This window comes from Phacochoerus africanus, chromosome 1, assembly GCF_016906955.1.
Source record: "Phacochoerus africanus isolate WHEZ1 chromosome 1, ROS_Pafr_v1, whole genome shotgun sequence".
NCBI classification, from domain to species: Eukaryota; Metazoa; Chordata; class Mammalia; order Artiodactyla; family Suidae; genus Phacochoerus; species Phacochoerus africanus.
Window position 1 is genome coordinate 26,823,209 of NC_062544.1, and position 18,306 is coordinate 26,841,514.

General features: G+C 36.2%; 1 protein-coding gene across 5 annotated transcripts in view; it reads left to right on the top strand.

Moving 5' to 3' along the window:
• RANBP17 (RAN binding protein 17) overlaps positions 1–18,306 on the top strand; it is a 332,066-nt gene that overhangs the window by 21,807 nt on the left and 291,953 nt on the right. For all 5 annotated transcript variants that reach the window (XM_047786458.1, XM_047786108.1, XM_047786195.1 and 2 more), the window contains 5 exons: positions 397–563; positions 3,939–4,004; positions 11,440–11,544; positions 13,169–13,334; positions 15,964–16,037. In XM_047786458.1, the coding sequence (XP_047642414.1) occupies positions 3,996–4,004; positions 11,440–11,544; positions 13,169–13,334; positions 15,964–16,037 (354 nt within the window). In that variant the 5' untranslated portion in view covers positions 397–563; positions 3,939–3,995. The remainder of the gene's footprint in view (positions 1–396; positions 564–3,938; positions 4,005–11,439; positions 11,545–13,168; positions 13,335–15,963; positions 16,038–18,306) is intronic.

Below are 18,306 nucleotides of genomic sequence, written 5' to 3' on the forward strand. Positions count from 1 at the left end.
ATGGAAAATGATAACACCAGAAAGGATGAATGAGTCTGATAGCACACAAGATGAACTGAGACGGTTAGTAGATCTTTGCGGTGTATGCATTTTGAGTATGACTTGATTCATTTGGCTTGGTTGCAGTTTTCTGTATTCACCTAGTGTTTTTTCCTAAATGAAATTATGCAAAAACAAAAGTGATATTTGCATTATACTCAAATTATCCTTTAATATACCAGTTGAATTGAAACAAATTTACTTTTTCCAAATTAGACTCATGGGAGAACTGACTATATGAATAAGTACATATTTCAGAGAAGGGGATTAACTTTCTGTCCAAGAATGTGTCTTCACTACATGATTCACATTATGTTACTGCAAAGTCCAAATGATCACAGAATTTTTTTTTTACAGGAAACTACATTCTTAATTATGTGGCATCACAACTCAAGCTGGCTCCCTTTGTCATCCAAGCTCTAATTCAAGTCATTGCTAAAATCACTAAATTGGGATGGTTTGAGGTTCAGAAAGATCAGTTTGTCTTCAGAGAAATTATTGCTGATGTGAAGAAGTTTCTTCAGGTAAGAAGGCATTACATTATAAAAACAAGTGATTGTGGAGTTCCCTTCATGGTGCAGTGGTTAACGAATCTGACTAGGAACCATGAGGTTGCGGGTTCGATCCCTGGCCTTGCTCAGTGGGTTAAGGATCCTGTGTTGCCGTGAGCTGTGGTGTAGGTTGCAGACGCGGCTCGGATACCTCGTTGCTGTGGCTCTGGCGTAGGCCGGTGGCTACAGCTCCGATTAGACCCCTAGCCTGGGAACCTCCATATGCCTTGGGAGTGGCCCTAGAAAAGGCAAAAAGACAAAACAAAACAAAACAAAAAACAAGTAATTGTTATTGATTTTTTTTTTTTTGGTTTAAAAACTGCCTTCTTAAAGCTATATGGTTTGTTTTGTGATTAGCAATACCATGTTAATTATTGTTTAGTATTTATCCTCTGGAGCCTGTATTTTTTATTGTCTGAAAAAGAGGATCTTGTCATAATATAACTTCCAAACCAGAAGAATGCAAGTTAGAATATTTTCTAATTTAAAAATACATGTTCAGTCATTTCTAACCATATGTGTCTGTAAGTGTACTGCATCTATGCAAAACATGTATATGATGTTTTTCATGTAGTATCAAATTTCATGCTCATTACATCTCTGTAAAGTGAATTACATTTTATAAGTGAGAATACTGAGGCTTAGAAAAGTTAGCTAATTTGTATAAGTTTGCATAGTGACATAGTAAAGTGTAGCGCTAGTACTTCAGCAGGCTTTCTAACTTGATACATATTTTAAAAGTTTTTGCTTTATACTAGTTTCTCAAGAATGTTTTTAACCTTAAGTGATTAAAGCTATGCATATGCACATTTAACTTACACAAATTCAGGTATTTGGACTGCAAAAAAAAAAAAAAAAGATAAAAGAAATAAAAGCAAGAGGACAATAATTTGAATTGTGCCAGTGATTCCACTTGCCATTCCACACAGTGTGTTATGTTCTGGGTTGTGATATGGGAAACCTAAATCTGCTCTTTTCTGTTCCTGAGAGCCTCTTAGCATGACCATCATGCCCTGCTTAATATGATTCAGATATTTAAAGATACACACTTCTTCATTACAAATGTTATCCCTACTCTCAAGAGAAGTACTTTAGCTTGTGCTCTGCTGAAGAAGCAGTGATCCGTTAGTGTTCTCAAGGAAAAACTGGCAGTTTGGGTTAATCGATAGCTGGTTCAGTGTTGGTTTATTGGCAATTAAGGGCAATTTGGATTTTCTGAGATTTTATTACTTAGCTAGTGACTTTCAAGTTTAATCCATGTGTAAGATGTAATTCCATCATATAGAGTAATGCTAGAAAACTCAGAATATAAAATCCTAAACTATACTGCTCTCTTTTATTCAGTTAAAATTTGGTTAACAGATACTTGGTCATCTAAAGCATCACAGGAATAAGGGTATTTGTAGCTCTGAGGAGATGGGCTCTGGGGCATAAGGACAGTTTATTCAGTAATGCGTTGAGTTTCTCATTTTATAGTTGTCCATATAATTTTGACTAACACAATAGCACCCCTCTCTTGTCATTTACTAAGATTGTACATAGCTCATCAAGAAGCATTAGTGTAGACAAGAATAGACTTCAGAGTTCTTTTAAAATCAAGGTTGAAAACAATGAAATCATTCTTGTTGGCTAACATTTCTCAAGCTCTTTTTCCATGGCTGATAAGTTGAGCTTAAGTTGGGCTTTAGTGTGCTTTTTGTCAGTTTTGGAAGCCCAGAATAAACAAAAAATGTTTTATCGTCAAATTTTATTACAGTATCACACAAAAAGTACTTGTTTTCTGGGCATACGACTTAACCTAACATTGAGTTTATGAGAAAGACAATAGACTTGGCATTTTACTACTCTAAAATAGCACCACGTGGTTCCTTTGTGTATTAACAGCTTATGTGAATTTTTTAGTAAAAATTATTTTAAGTTTGTCTAATTTTTAAAGGCCTGACATTTTGTATATCTTCTTTTTCTTCTTTTTTCTGTTATTGTAACCTTATTGCTGCTACACCTCTAATGTTTATGTACCTCCTTTCTTTCTTTTTTTTTTTTCTTTTTAGGGCCACACCCATGGCATATGGAAGTTCCCTGGCTAGGAGTCAAATCAGAGCTGCAGCTGCCAGCCTATGCCACAGCCACAGGAACACCAGATCTGAGCCCCATCCGTGACCTATACCGCTGCTCGCAGCAAGGCCAGCAATCAAACCCACATTCTCATAAATACTTGTCGGGTTCTTAATCTGCTGAATCACAACAGGAACGCCTGTGGACCTGCTTTCTATATACATACCCAGCAGATCCGCCTGTCATCCAGGGCAGTGCTATTCAAATTGCTGGGCCACATCAAGATAAGGAATTTATGTCACAGTGTAAATCAACATGGTACTTGGCTTAACAAGGAAGAATTGCTGTGAAAAAAAGCCAGCTGATCTAAACAGTGTACTTACTGACTTATCTGTTTTATATTCTGGTACAAACTCTTGTATCTTGTCATGGACCAATACCAAACCATTCTTGGATAAGAATTGAGTTTGCAGACCACCAGCAGATTCACAGACCAACTGTTGGCCAGGAAACAAATGATACTTTAAGGAGCATTGGCCTGGTGCAAAGCAAAGATAGATGCCATAGTATAAAATCTGTAGTTGAGTTCATAGAGTTCAGATTTTCCTGAAGGTTCATAAAGATTAAAATGCAAAAATTATAGATGTTTCTCTTTTTTATTTTGAGATAATGTGTGTATAAAATCTGAATTTTGATTTGAAGGAAAATTCTGAGATTGAATTGGAAGCTAAAACATCCTACCATGTTAATAGTCATGCATTTCTCCACTGCATTGGGCAGTTCACAGGCCTTCATTATAGATAAATAATAACTGCATACACATGCACTGTTAAATAATATTAAAAGGGCCTAAATGATCTTATCTGAGGGATTTAAATTAGATCCTAAGCTATTAATTATTTATTAAGTGTATCTATCTCAGCTTTAAGCAAATTCATAGAGCTAAAAATTATTTTTTGTTCATTCTTGTTTATGGTCTTATGAAAAGTATGCATTTTGAGGTTTAGTTCATTGTAAGTCATAGGTGCTTAAAATGTATGTATCATGCAGTTCTAAAGTAGGTGAGTTCCCCCCCCACTCAACTCTGTATACCTAAATTTATCCTTCAAAGAATGAGCTTGAAATTATTTTTATTTGTGGACTTTATAGTGATTTTTCTACATATTTTAATCTGTCTCCTTTAAGAAAATAGCATGTTTCATTATTTAATTACTTGTAAATATTACCTGGTTTACACATTAAGAACCAATCACACGTCTCCGTTTAGGCTAAACTAGGTTATTTTCTCCGCAGGGTACTGTGGAACACTGCGTAATAGGAGTAATAATACTTTCAGAATTGACTCAGGAAATGAACCTGGTAAGCCTTTCTATCTAATGGTGACATGAAGTTTGCTAAGTAATGCTGTTTCTTGAATATAAAATCTTTGTGTGGCATAAAACTGAATAATCAAGTCTTTTGGGGCATCTGTTTTATTGGTGGAATAATTAAGAACACTCATTGTTATTGAAAATAACAGCAACAGTATGAAGTACTACAAAGAACAGGAAATTAGACATGGACCTCACACTATGGCATTTGAGAACTTGTCTTTTTATCCTCTGTACATATAGTAACATACTAACCATAAAGATAAATTATATGCAAAAGAGAAACCTTTATTTGCTTACAAATACAAGCTAAGTGGTTTGGTGAATTGATTCTCAATAATGGATAAAATGCAGGACTCATCAGAGAACAGGTATTTGGCACTTTGTCACTTGCTAGCATGTGTTTTCACTCTCTATACAAGGGAACTTTGCAGAAGCTCCCCCCAACAGTGCCTTTATGAGCTCAGTAGCCAAGCACATCCTTACCTGCTCCTGTTTACTTTTGTATTTAACATGGTTCTAAACACACAGAAGCCGAAGTTGGGTTCTATATGGAATAATGTTATACTAAAGAAGAATGTAGTATTTGTACTTAAGAACTTCCATCATCCTCTTTTTTTAAATTGCAGTACAATTGGCATACAATATTATATTAATTTGAAGTGTATAACAGTGATTTGACATATATATGTATATATGAATTGATCACCATGTAAGTCTAGTAACATCTGTTGCTATAGTAAGTTATTAAAGTATTACTGACTATATTCCTTATGCTGTACATTATATCCCCAAGACTTACTTATTATATAACTGGAATTTTGTGCCTCTTAATCCTCTTCACCTATTTAATTCAAAGCTCCCCTTCCCCAGCAACCACCAATTTGTTCTCTGTATCTATGAGTCTTTATGTTTAGTTTTCTAGACTCCACATATAAGTGAAATCATATAGTATTTGTTTTTCTCTGTCTGACTTACTTCACTTAGCATACCTTCTAGGTCCATCCATGTCATCAGAGATAGCATGATTTCATTCTTTTTTATGGCTGAGTAATATTCCATTGTACACACAGACACACACATACACACACCCCACATACTCTTTATTCATTGATCTATTGTTGGACATTTAGATAACTTCCATATCTTGGCTATTGTAATTAATGCTGCAGTGAACATATGGATGCATATATCTTTTTGAATTACTATTTTGTTTTCTTTGGATAAATACCCAAAGTGGAATTGCTAGATCATATGGTAGTTCTATTTTTAATTCTTTGAGGACCCTCCATGCTGTTTTCCATAGTGGCTACACCAGTTTACACTTCCACAAATAGTGCACAAAGGTTCCCTTTGCTCCACGTCCTGGATAATACTTGCTATTTGCTGTCTATTTAATAGTAGACATTCTGACAGATGTGAGGTGATATCTCATTGTGGTTTGGATTTGCATTTCCCTAGGGACTAGTGATAATGAACACCATTTCATATTTCTCTTGGCCATGTGTATATTGTCCTTGGAAAAAATGTCTGTGCAAGTCTTTCAGATTTTTTTTGATAATTGAGATTAGGAAAGTTTTCAGCTATTACATCTTCAAATGCTTTCTGTGCTCCTTTCTCTTCTCCTTCTAGGAACCCTGTAGTGTGAGTGTTAGTATGCTTAGAGGTTAGTTGTCTTAGAGGTCCCTTAAACTATCCTCGTTTTTAAAAATTCTCTTTTCTTTTTGCTGTTCCAATTGGGTTATTTCCACTACTCTATTCCAGATCCCTGATCAGTTCTTTTTTGCTTCCTCTAATCTGCAATTGATTCTCTCTAGTATATTTTTCATTTCAGTTGTTGTATTCTTCAGTTTTGCCTGGTTCTTTTTTATATTTTCTATTTTATTGTTGAAATTCTTACTGAGTTCATCTGTTTGTCTCTTGGTTTTTGTGAACATCTTTGTGACTATTACTTTCAACTCTTAATCTGGCAAGTTCCTTGTCTCTATTTCGTTTAGTTCCTTTCATGGATTTTTTTCTGGTTCTTTCATTTGGAAGGTATTCCTTTGTCTCCTCATTTTGCCTAACTCTCTGTGTTTGTTTTTTTGTGATAGGTTTATCCACCATATCCCTGGTCTTGAAACAGTGGCCTTATATAAAAAATGTCCTGGGGGCCCAGTGGCACAATCTCTCTGGTTACCAGAGTCAGGTGCTCCAGTGTTCCATCTCCCCGTGGGTTGTGTGTGCGCTTCTATTGTGGTTGGGCCAAGGTTGCTTTGGGCATGCTGGTTTTCGGGCCTGGCCCTGGCTGAAAGGTCTGGCTCTGAGTGCTGTGGGTATGCTGATGTGAAGTGCTGGTCCTTGGTGCAGTGGTTTTGTGATGCCTATTGTGGGTGTGCTGCTGTGTGGGTCTGACTTTTTGGAGGGGGATCTGCTTTTGGGGGATGCCAGTGCCAGCTGAGATTGTCTGCCTGATGGGATGAGAGTTGCTTTGGAGAAGTTGGCCAGGACAGACAGATTGGGCAGGATGGACCCTTGGGGGAATGCCAGGGAAGGGTGCAGGTGTTAGGTTGATTGAGACTGACAGAAATGGTGCCCACTAGCCCTGGATCATTCAAGTGCAAGGGGAGTTTAAAAAAAAACAGATGCCCACCAGCATTCTGTCCCTGAATAATGTTCTATCAGATTCCTGTTTCATTGGCGCCCAACTTTTAGAGTCAGTGAATGTCCTTCTTATATGATGTGGATACTTTTAAAGCTGTTGCCTCTGTGTTAGGACTTGGAGAGGGTGAGCAGAGTCTCAGGTACCCACAGGCCCCTGGCACTCCTGGACATAAGGCCAGATAGTTTTGAAAGCCAGACGTTATGGGGGCTTGTCTCCCCAGTGCAGGTCCCCCATTTGGGGAGCCTGACCTGGGACTTGGACCTCTCACTCCTGCCAGAGGGGTGGGGGATCCTCTGTGGTTGTGATATCCCTACTGATTGTGGGTCACTGCACCAGGGTTATGGATTCTGCCTAGACCACTTCTATGCCCCCTTCTCCCATCTTGATGTGGCCTTTTCTTTATATCCCTACTTGTAGAAAATCTGTCCCACTAGCTTTGGATTATTCTCAGAGATAGTTATTTTCTGTGTAGTTGTGCTTTTGGTGTGTCCATGGGAGGTGGCAAGCTCAGGATCTTCCTATTCTGCCCTCTTGATCTGGACTTCCTTACTAGACTTCTCATCATCTTGAAATGTCTGTGTTAGTGTGTGTGTATAAATATATGCATACATATATGTACACATATACACACATGTACATACATACATAAGTATATGTAAGAACTTGCATACCCAGGACCACTTGCCAGCTCCCTTTGGAGTGACAGTGCATGTGAAAAAAAAAAAATCACCCCCAATAACTCTTTTCTATGTTCAATCAGAAATTAGAAAATATTTCTAGATTTATTGGAAAGATTTCATAAATTTAAAGTTATCTCTTAATTTACCATACCTGTCACCTCCCCAACTCCTCCACCCCAGAACATTTAAATGGATTTCTTGCCTTATGGAGTGTGTGTGTGTGTGTGTGTGTGTGTGTGTGTGTGTGTGTGTATATCTAGCTGTCTATCTTTAGGACTAGTAATAGTAATTGGAACAGAGTTACTGTATTGAAAGGGATATTATGACAAGGACTTTGGCTAATCTTATTAGACTCTGTAAATATGTCTAAAGAACTATAGTTTTCTTTTTCTTTTCTTTCTTTTTTTTTTTTTGTCTTTTTTAGCTATTTCTTGGGCTGCTCCCGCGGCATATGGAGGTTCCCAGGCTAGAGGTCCAATCGGAGCTGTAGCCGCCAGTCTACACCAGAGCCACAGCAACGTGGGATCCGAGCCGCATCTGCAACCTACACCACAGCTCATGGCAACGCCGGATCCTTAACCCACTGAGCAAGGGCAGGGACTGAACCCGCAACCTCATGGTTCCCAGTCGGATTCGTCAACCACTGCGCCACAACAGGAACTCCTATAGTTTTCTTTTTAAAAATATATTTTAAAATAATTTTAGAATGAATATTTCATCTCATAAGAATGAATAGCACAACAACCCCATATGCCAGTTATCCAACTTATGCAACTACAACTTTTGCTAATCTTAACACTAGCATTTCTTCTTCATTTTCTACTTCATAGCACAACAGGATAAAGACTGCCCTGGCAGTGAGGGTTTGCTGTGTTTAAACTGTTCCTAAGACAAGACTGGGTTATAAGGAGATTTAATAAAAAGTGTGATTTTATTACAGAGCAACTAATTTTTTAATTAGCCATCATAAACTTGCAGAAAATTTGTGAATATAGTACAAAGTATTTTTCTCAACCATGTAATAGTAAATTGCTAGCATGATCCCAGAATACTTCAGTATATTTCCTACATTTAAGGACATTCTCCTGCATAACTGCAGTACAATCATTAAAGTCAGGTTAACATGACTAGCTAATGTGATTAACACCTATAAACAGTGATATATTACTGTTATCCTCATACTCCATTTGAGTTTCACCCAGAAACTTGAACTGGTTGTCCCAGGAAGGAACCGGTTTAGAATTATGCATCTCATTTATTTGACATTTTATTAGTCTCCATCCATCTGGAAAAATTCTTCCATCTTTCTTTCACTTTGTTGACTTTGACACTGGCGAAGATTACAGGCCAGTTGTTTTGTGAAATGTACCTCAATTTGGGATTGTCTGATGTTTCTTCATTATTAGATTCAGATTATGCATATTTGTTAGGAATATCGCAGAAACGATACCATGGGCTTCTCATTGCCTCCTCTCAGGAAGCACGTGATTTGATTGGTTCCATTACTAACGATGTTCACTTGGGTCACTCGACTAAGACGGTCTCCACCACGCTTCTCCAATTATAGATATAGTCCTTTGCCCCTTTGTAAATAATAAAAATTTTGTGAGAAGGTACTTTAAGACTCCAAAAATACTGTGTTCCTCATCAAACTCTCAATTTATTAATTTATTATTTTTTTTATCAGTATACATTCCTGGTTTCCTACTTTATCCAATAGGTTATAGTTTGTTACTGACATTCTATTTTGATGCCCAGATTGGGCAAGCATCTCTGCTCACTTCACATTTACTCACCATTCTGTGAACGTTTTCCTACCTCCTATCACAAGATATTCCAGGCTTACCTTGTGTAGAGCCAGGTACCTTTTGAAAAAAGCCTCAAGATCTGAAGTGTGATTGTGGCTTTGTAAAAAATACCTGGTTTCTATGGAGACATTTTACTCAGCCTGATTTTATAGCATTAATAATTTCAGCTTGCTTTTCTTCCTTCCTCTTTTTTTTTTGTCTTTTTGGGGCCACCCCCATGGCATACGGAAGTTCCGAGGCTAGGGGTTGAATTGGACCTGCAGCTGCCAGCCTATACCACAGCCACAGCAATTGCCAGATCTGAGCCACGTCTGTGACGTACACCATAGTTCAAGGCAATGCTGGACCCTTAACCCACTGAGCAGGGCCAGGGATCGAACCCACGACCTCATGGATACGGCTTGGGTTCATTACCACTGAGCCACGACAGGAACTCCAGCTAGCATTTCTGAAGTACTTCTGAACCAGGCAGTAAGGAGATCTACAATGCATAATGAATATCAAATATAATTGTCATATGAGCCATGTAAACTCCTATATGGTCAATAACAGAATGTATCTTTTAAGAAAAAGATATAAATTTGAGGTTTCCTAAAAGTTGAGAATTATGTATTATCCTGCTTGTGTAAAAGTTAAGTCTACTGTTTGTGGAGTATATTCAATATACTCCATATATTATCTATTCAGTATATAATTATTAAGATGTAAAATATTCTTTGCCTTCATAGTAGAGGCATTTTCTATTGTTATGCAGTAGAAGGTGGATGCACAATCCCTTTTCTCAAAAAATTGGATATCTGAATGAAAAATCCAAGTGAAATATGCTTGTATGCCTTGAAGATAACTCTGAAATAAGATCTGGGTTTATGCTTTAGTCCTGTTGCCTTCTACTTTATACAAACTTCTTAATGTCTTTAAATTTACATATGACTATCTGTAAAGTGAGAATGACACTTTCCATGGGTCTTATTAAGATTAGATAAATCACTAGCACAGGTCCCAACAGTCTTCTCTATAGGGTATGCCTATAAACTTTCATTTTCTTGTATGTGAAAAGAGAATAATATATATCTCACAGGTTAGTTTTGAGGATTTAGTGAAATATGTGAAGAGTACATAAATTGAGATTGTAGTGATGTATGCCACTATTAATTTTTATTAAGGAGAAAATCTTTTTTATATATTGAGGGAACTGAAGGCACAGACCTATTGAAGCAGAAAGAGATGGAAGTTTGATTTAAAATAAGGGAGGAATGCTAGAAATGCTAATTTGGATATTACATATTGGATAGAGATTCCAGTAACTGCTTTCTGTAATCACTTTGGACTTCAGTTATGTTTTCATGTTTTTATTTAAGTAAATGTGGCATTTAGGTGTAGTCTCAATTCTATAATGGAGTTTAGGAAGTGTCAGGTAATGAGTTTTGAGCTCACTACTTTTTTCAGATCTATAAACATCAGCAAGGAAAATGGTTTATTTTCATCTTCCAGATAGCAAAAGGAATGCTATAGCACCTGAGGCCTGCAGTATTAATAAATGTTTAGGTATCAGATTTCAGCTTTGTTTGCTATTTCCTAATGATAAATGGAAATATTAGTGACATTAGGTAATTAATATAGTTTCTGCTATATTATATTTTGGATTAAAGGCTCAAGAGCTAGTCTTAGTAAACTTATTCTTAAAAATTATTATTAACTAATAAAATATTCAGAGGGAATACACTGTTGCTTCTGTAATAAATCAGATTACTGATTATAATTTCTGCCTTTTTTTAGAATATTAAAATATATGAATCAATGACATATATACAAATATCACTTTTATATAGCAGAAAGTTTCTGTTATGGATTCAGTTTGCTGAATTTAAAGATTATCATGGAGATTTTTCATTTTATAGGTAGAGTCTGAGGAACAAAGAAGTTATTACTTGCCTGATGTGAAATATGATGCATGGCTCTGGAGTTGATAGTATCTATATATTATTTTTTAATCTGGGTTAATGTTGCCTCTGAATGTGTGATCGATTCTGGTTTTTAATTTGGGGATCAGTATGGTTTGTAGCAAGAGCACTGAATTAAAGCAGTCCAGAAACTTGGCTTCTCATCATGACTCTGCCGTTATTAGCTCATTGAATAACCTGAAATCACTCATCCTAGCAGATTTTTGAAACTCCTTTAGCTCTATACTTTATGATCTTTAATCATTATTTTCATTCTTTTTCTCACATAGTAAAATTTTGCTTTGCTGTTTGATAAGTCTGGTTAAATAAATTCATCTTGATCTTTTTTTAGGTTGATTATTCTAGACCTTCTGCAAAACACAGGAAAATAGCTACCTCATTTCGTGACACTTCTCTTAAAGACATTTTAGTGCTAGCATGCTCTCTTCTAAAAGAGGTAAGTTATCCTAGTTAGTGTCTAGGAAATTTGAAGTTTCATAGAATTTCAGATGAATCACCCTGCTCCCCATTCTGCCTTTTTGGAGTTATTGTGGACAATTTTAAATTAAGTACAGTAGGTTAGCGCAAATCTTGTCCAAAAAATTCACTTTCTTTTAATAAAGATATAGTAAAGTAAAATCCAAAAGGAATTTAGTAACTTGTCTTTAGTTTCATTGTCTTCCTACTGTAGACCATTGCAGAAGTTATTTGAGATTTGTTTTCTTTATTGCCCTGCTTATATTTTAATGGGGTGCAGATGAACAATGAAATGAGGCAAGTTTTCCTAGTTCATTGTTTATCAATATTTATTCATATTTGAGCCAAGATAGTTAATTTTAATAATTTCCCTTTAGTACCCAGGGCCCTGTTGAACATTAGGGATAGTATGATTCATAATTTTATTGCGTTCTCTCATAAAATAGGGGTTCCATCTTTCTGCTCAAGCTTGTTCACTGATGTAGTACAGCATTTCCCAAAGTACGTTCCACTAATCACTAGTTTCCATTTATTTCAGGTCCGTGGTATAGTAATATGGTAACTGACACCGTAGGACCAGAATGAAAGTTCCTCTATTATTTAAAATTTTTTCTTTTAGTATGGAAAATTTTAACATATACACAAGAAGATGGAATGTATAATGAATTCCCTTGGGTCTATTTAAGCATTAACAACTCAGTCTTGTTTCATCTCTGTCCTTGAGCCACTTTCTTTCTGTGTTATTCCTGAAATAGAACCCCAAACTTCAGGGAGTTCCCATTGTGGCTCAGCGATAATGAACCCAACTAGTATCCATGAGGATGTAGGTTCAATCCCTGCTCTTGCTAAGTGGTTCAAGGATCTGTCATTGTTGAGAGCTATGGTGTAGGTCGCAGATGCAGCTCACATCCCGTGTTGCTGTGGCTGTGGTGTAGACCTGCAGCTAGAGCTCCGATTTGACTCCTAGCCTGGGAACCTCCATATGCTGTGGGTGCCACCCTAAAAAGACAAAAAAAAAGAAAGAACCCCAAACTTCATATCATTTCTGCCACAAATATTTCACAGTGTATCTCTGGAGAAGTAATCTATGCTCTTGAGTCAGAATGAACATTTTGAGGGGGTTGGGATTGTTCTCCAGAAGGTTATGAGTGTCCTCCCATGTTTACAAAGTTCTCAGAACCTTTGTTAGCTGAATTTGTATGGTTTATGCATGGAGTGCCCCCACTTTTCCTTTATATTTTCAGCTTGTTCCAGTTGCTCCTTTGAGCTAATGAGTCAGTCCTATACATTTATACATTTGTGCTGTGTAAAGTATTTGTCCTAAAATTACTTCTTACAATTTTAGAAGGTAACCTACAGTTTGCAGTTAAATGTGAAGGTTTATATTCCCATATAATAAGGTTAAATTTAAAAATAGTCTTTTATTGTAGATTTTTGTTGATAGCAATATTAGTTTTTTCTAATACATATGACAACAATTTTTTGTGACATCTTTTTTTAAACTAATTTTAATTCGGCACTGAAGAAATATTTAAATTAGTTGAGTAAAAATGTTTTAATTGACATATTTCATAACGTTTTGTTTGACTTTGAACATTTTTCAGGTATTGGCCAAGCCTTTAAATCTTCAAGATCAAGGTCAACAAAATCTAGTAATGCAAGTCTTAAAACTGGTCCTCAACTGCCTTAACTTTGACTTCATTGGCAGTTCAGCAGATGAATCTGCAGATGATCTTTGCACAGTACAGATTCCAACAACTTGGAGAACAAGTAAGAAAAAAGCTTAGTGTAAGGGATTGTCAACATGAAAGACACAGAATTAAGCAATATAGTTGCTATATGCTTAATTATCTCTGTTTTTTACTTGACAATTGAATAGTTCAATTGTAATACCCAATGTTGAAATCTGTTTTTCCAAAATTCATATCATAGTAACTTCTGTATTTTGATTTTGGAAAAAAGAGAAGACAGCTCCAGAGTTGGAGGAAAACAAGTTTAGAGGGAGAAAATGAGTTCTGTTTTGAAAATTCCAGATAAACAGAGTGGGAGACGATTTAACACTTGGCAGGAGATAGCAACATATTTTTTGAAATTTATAAAGAGAATGAAGTAGAATAGCTCACTTAGCAGAGCAGATTGCAGCTTACCTTCTTACAGAGAAGGATGCCAAAAAAAGCAGACTCATTTTTTTCTCACACATCCCAGAAAGATGATGGCAGAGGGTTTTCCTGAAGTTGGAGGTGGGGAATGAGGCTGAAAGGGCTTGGTGAAAAGTCTGTGTTCTGCATGAACTCCCCTGGGATCTTTTGTACCACCCATGCAGCTCCATGATTGCTTTTTCCTTTTTGTTCCCTATGTGCACTTGTCTCTTGATTCCCAAGATCCAAGTTTTTTTTTTTTTTTTCCTTGAGAAATTAAACTGCAGAGCTTTCGCATTCAGGGTTATCAGATGTAGTAGAGACACCATACATTTGGTGAAAACTTCTGACATAGAAATCAGAGACTAAAGCAATTAAAAGAGGTATAGTACCTTGAGAGTCGTGATGAATACATGAACCAACATGTAATAAAAATTGCACAGACTAGGCAGTTCCCATCATTGCTCAGCAGTAACAAATCCAACTAGTATCCACAAGGACGTGAGTTCAATCCCTGGCCTCACTCAGTGGGTTAAGGATCTGGCATTCATTCCACCAGCTGTGGTGTAGGTCACAGAGGTGGCTTGGATCCCGTGTTGCTATGGCTGTGGTGTAGGCTGGCAGCTATAGCTCTGATTTGACCCCTAGCCTGGGAACTTCTATATGCTGCAGATGAGCCCTAAAAAAAAAAAAAAAAAAAGAAAGAAAGAAAGAAAAGGAAAAAAGAAAAAAGTTGCCAAAGTAAAACATTCAGTAAAAGAGTTGGAAGATAATGTTAAGGAAATATCCCAGAAAGTAGAATAGAAAAAGCAAGAGGAGATTTGATAGGAGAAAAAGATACACAAATATTAGAGCATGAAAATAGGAGGGTTGGCATCTTACTATTAGTTCAAGAAAGGGCAGACAGGAAAAAATAGAAGGGAACCTGCAAACAGTACCAAAATAAAATTCTCATCACTGAGACATAAATTTTCAGATTTAAAGATCCCATAAGTATCCAGCATACTGAATGGGGAAAAAAAAAAATACGCTAAGCTTTCTAGTCACGGCATTTAGAATAACAAGGTTAAAGAGGAAATCCTAAAATCTACTAGAAAGAAAGTCGCCTATAGAGGATTGGGATCAAGAATGGTATTAGACTTCTCAGTAGTAGCATTGGAAGCTAGAGGTCAATGGAGTAATACCCTCAGACCTCTGAGGGAAAATTATTTTCAGCCTAGATTGAAATTATTGAGTATAAGAGAATAAAGATATTTTCAGACATGCAGATCCTCTAGAAATTTATCTCTTGGGTACTGGCTTTCAGGAAGCTACTTGATAACCAAGCCACAAAAATAGAGGATATGAGGTTTGGAAGGGGGAGCTTTAAACAAAGTGACAATCAGCAGACATGAAAAGGAGCTAATTCCATAGCATTTTGGAACAACCAGTCTAAGATGAAGAAGCTTCTGGGAGAAAGAGGTGGGAAAATGGAACTGATAGGTTATTTGATGCTGCTGATCATGTAGAAAACGGCATGAAGAACATTTTGCAAATCTGTCAGAGCATTTGGAAAGCATTAGGGGCAGATATCTATCTGGAAAACTCTGCACAGAAAAGATGCTATAATTATTAAATCCAGGGAGTGTTAAAATGTGATATAATCAGAGTGTACTTGGCTCAGCCATTAATTATTTATCTAGTCATAATAAAGTAAACACTTAGAATTGATTTCATCCCCAGTTTCTATAATAGTGGATGGATTTTGGGGAGAGTATGGATTGTGAAAAGAGTGTTGGGAGTAGAAAGGTGAATATTTAGACATATCCTGTAACAGGAATTCATTTGACGTCTAAAGTAAAACAATCAAAGACATGTAATATAGCATGTAATTTGGAAATGTGTGTAAATACAGCTAAGAGTTGAAAGGTAGTTGAATGGGGTTGGGTACAGCTGCTTACTTACTGTATATTTTTTAGTACTGTTTACTTTTTGATGCTATTTGAATTTTTAAATGTTTGTTACTTTAAAATAGTGAGAAGTTTCTCTCAATAAGAATTGTGGATGCTACACGGAAATAAGAGACAGCAATTAATTTCTATCTTTGTATTATTTCATCTTTCAAAGGAAATAGGTGGGAAATAAAAAGGAATTAAGCCTAAATGGAAAGAGTGGCAACATGCAGAGGTCTTGGTGTTCTTGTTCTTTGTATGATAATGTCTTACTATGCTTAGATCACTGAATTGAAAGTAATGGTATTAGAATTTTTTTTTTTTTTTCAGTTTTCCTGGAACCAGAAACTTTGGATCTTTTCTTTAATTTGTATCATTCACTTCCACCACTACTATCTCAGTTAGTAAGTAAAACTCATTCATTATTATCATTAGAAGCTACCTGTTATAATTATCTGAGTGGTACATATTTATTTATATTCTTGATTAGATTTACCTCTCATGAGAAATTCTTACATCATCTGGGATTATATTGCCTAAGCTATTCATAGTCCATAGTTCCTGCCATTTTATTGATAAGCCCCATTCTCATTACTGGTGATTTAGTTCCTGCCCATCTTCCAAGACAACCTATCAGCCTCCAAGTATCTTTTTTCCTGCTCAGTCTCCAGCTCTTCGTCTGGGGTGAGCCACCCTACCTGTTACCTTCCCTTCTCTTGGTATCTCTCGGACTCTCTCCACTCTGCTTAGCTCCATGTCAGGCTTGCCACACAGTGCCTGTTAGAGACCTCCAAATGAGAAACAGGGGATCTGCTCACTTGATTTTGTGCTCTCTACTCTAGTTGTTTATTTATTCTTCAAATCAAATTCTGTTGGGTGCTAAAAAATTCTTAAAACTCTTTGGTTATATAGAACTTTGCGACTTTGGGTCCCATCTCTGTGGGATTTAAGGGACTAAGATTGAAAAAAAAGAAAAGGAAAGAAAAAGTTGTCAGTTTAATATCCAAGCTTGTGGAAGTAAAGGAATTCTAATTTTGCCCTTTCCTGAAAAAAGATGTTCCAGATTTAAAGTACATATTAGCAGGATGTTTGTTTGGATACGTTATCTCCTAGATGGGAGGGATGAATTCACAAAAACATTCCCCTCTCCTTTTTAAAAAGCATGTTTGCTCTCAAATCTAGGGTTTTAAGGTAGCAGTTTTTAAACTGAGTTTCACAGGACACTTAATGTGTCCAGATGGTGCTACAGAACCTCAGCCTTCTGTCTTTTAACCAGAATAGTCCTGTTTTTAGTTGTTTAAAAGCCATGGTTTCATGTACAATTGTTTTGGGATAGAACAAACAAGCTATCAGTGCTTAAAAAATAAAGTGGAAAACAATTACTTTAAGGGGATGTAACTAACATTTGTTGGGCATGCCCTATCATAGGGTGCTTATCTCACTTCATCCTCACAGTGGCGCTGCAAGGTGGGTATTATTATCTTCACTTTGTAGACGAGAAAACAGATCCAGAATACCTAAAGTGACTATCTTCAGGGCAGCAAACTAAATATCAGAGCTAAGATTCAAACCCAGGTGGCTTTGACTCAAAACCCCTGGATATTTTTGTTACAGTAGTGGTTCCTAAACCTTTTACACATCAGAAAGGAGTTTTGTGGGTTTTTTTGTTTTTTATTGTTCATTTGTTTTTTGTTTATAACATTAAGGACTGTGGCAAACTGGGTAACATCTAAAAAAATTATCCTCTGATTGTCCCTATTCTCACCCCTGCTGAAAGAGCCAGAGGTTTTGTGTGAAATCTCCTAACTGCAATATTTAAATATTTACAGATAATTCTAATTTTTTTAAAAAGTGGGCAACATAGGGCACTATATCCAGTTTCTTGGGTTAGAACATGATGGAAGATAGTATGAAAAAAAAGAATATGTATATGTATATATGACTAAGTCACTTTGCAAATTGAAGTAACATTATAAATCAACTATAATAATTTTTTTTTTAAAAAAAGAAGGCTTGTATGCACATGTGTATCAAAAGAAAATATATATGGGCCAGTTTATCCTGCAAGTTGCCAGTTTTAGACCTCTCACTTAATGATCAGTCTTTAATGAGTTCCAGTAGTAGAGTTAAGGACCAGAATAGTGAAATTGTCTGGAAGAGTATTAATTTCAGAAGGACTAGAACTAGGCCACAGATATTCTGTAAGGGATTTTTTATAGGGTATCTAACTCTTAGCAGCATTTTCCAAATTGTTCCTCGAGATATTAATAAATAGTGTGGGCAAGATGTCTGTCACCAAATAAATACGGGGCATGCTAGATTAAGTAAAGTTATAGGATTTCCCCCCCCCCCATTTGCAGGATACCACAGTGGGAATTGTACAGCATTCTACCACAAAACCATATATTTTTTAGGTGAAACACTTGGTTGATTGGTTTACAAACAGGTTGGGCATCAGAAGTGGTTGGGAGCCTTTTGAGTCTACTGATGTCCAGGTTCTGCTCTGACATTTTTCACATATAAAAAAAAAATTAGAGAGATTTTACACATTAGTAGGAATTCTAGTAATAGGATTGAAGGGTTGTGGATCATGGTAATGATTGATGATGTTTAGCTTTCATTGTTTTGGGATTCTATAATGCTTTTTTATCACTAAAATTAAAAAATATTTTT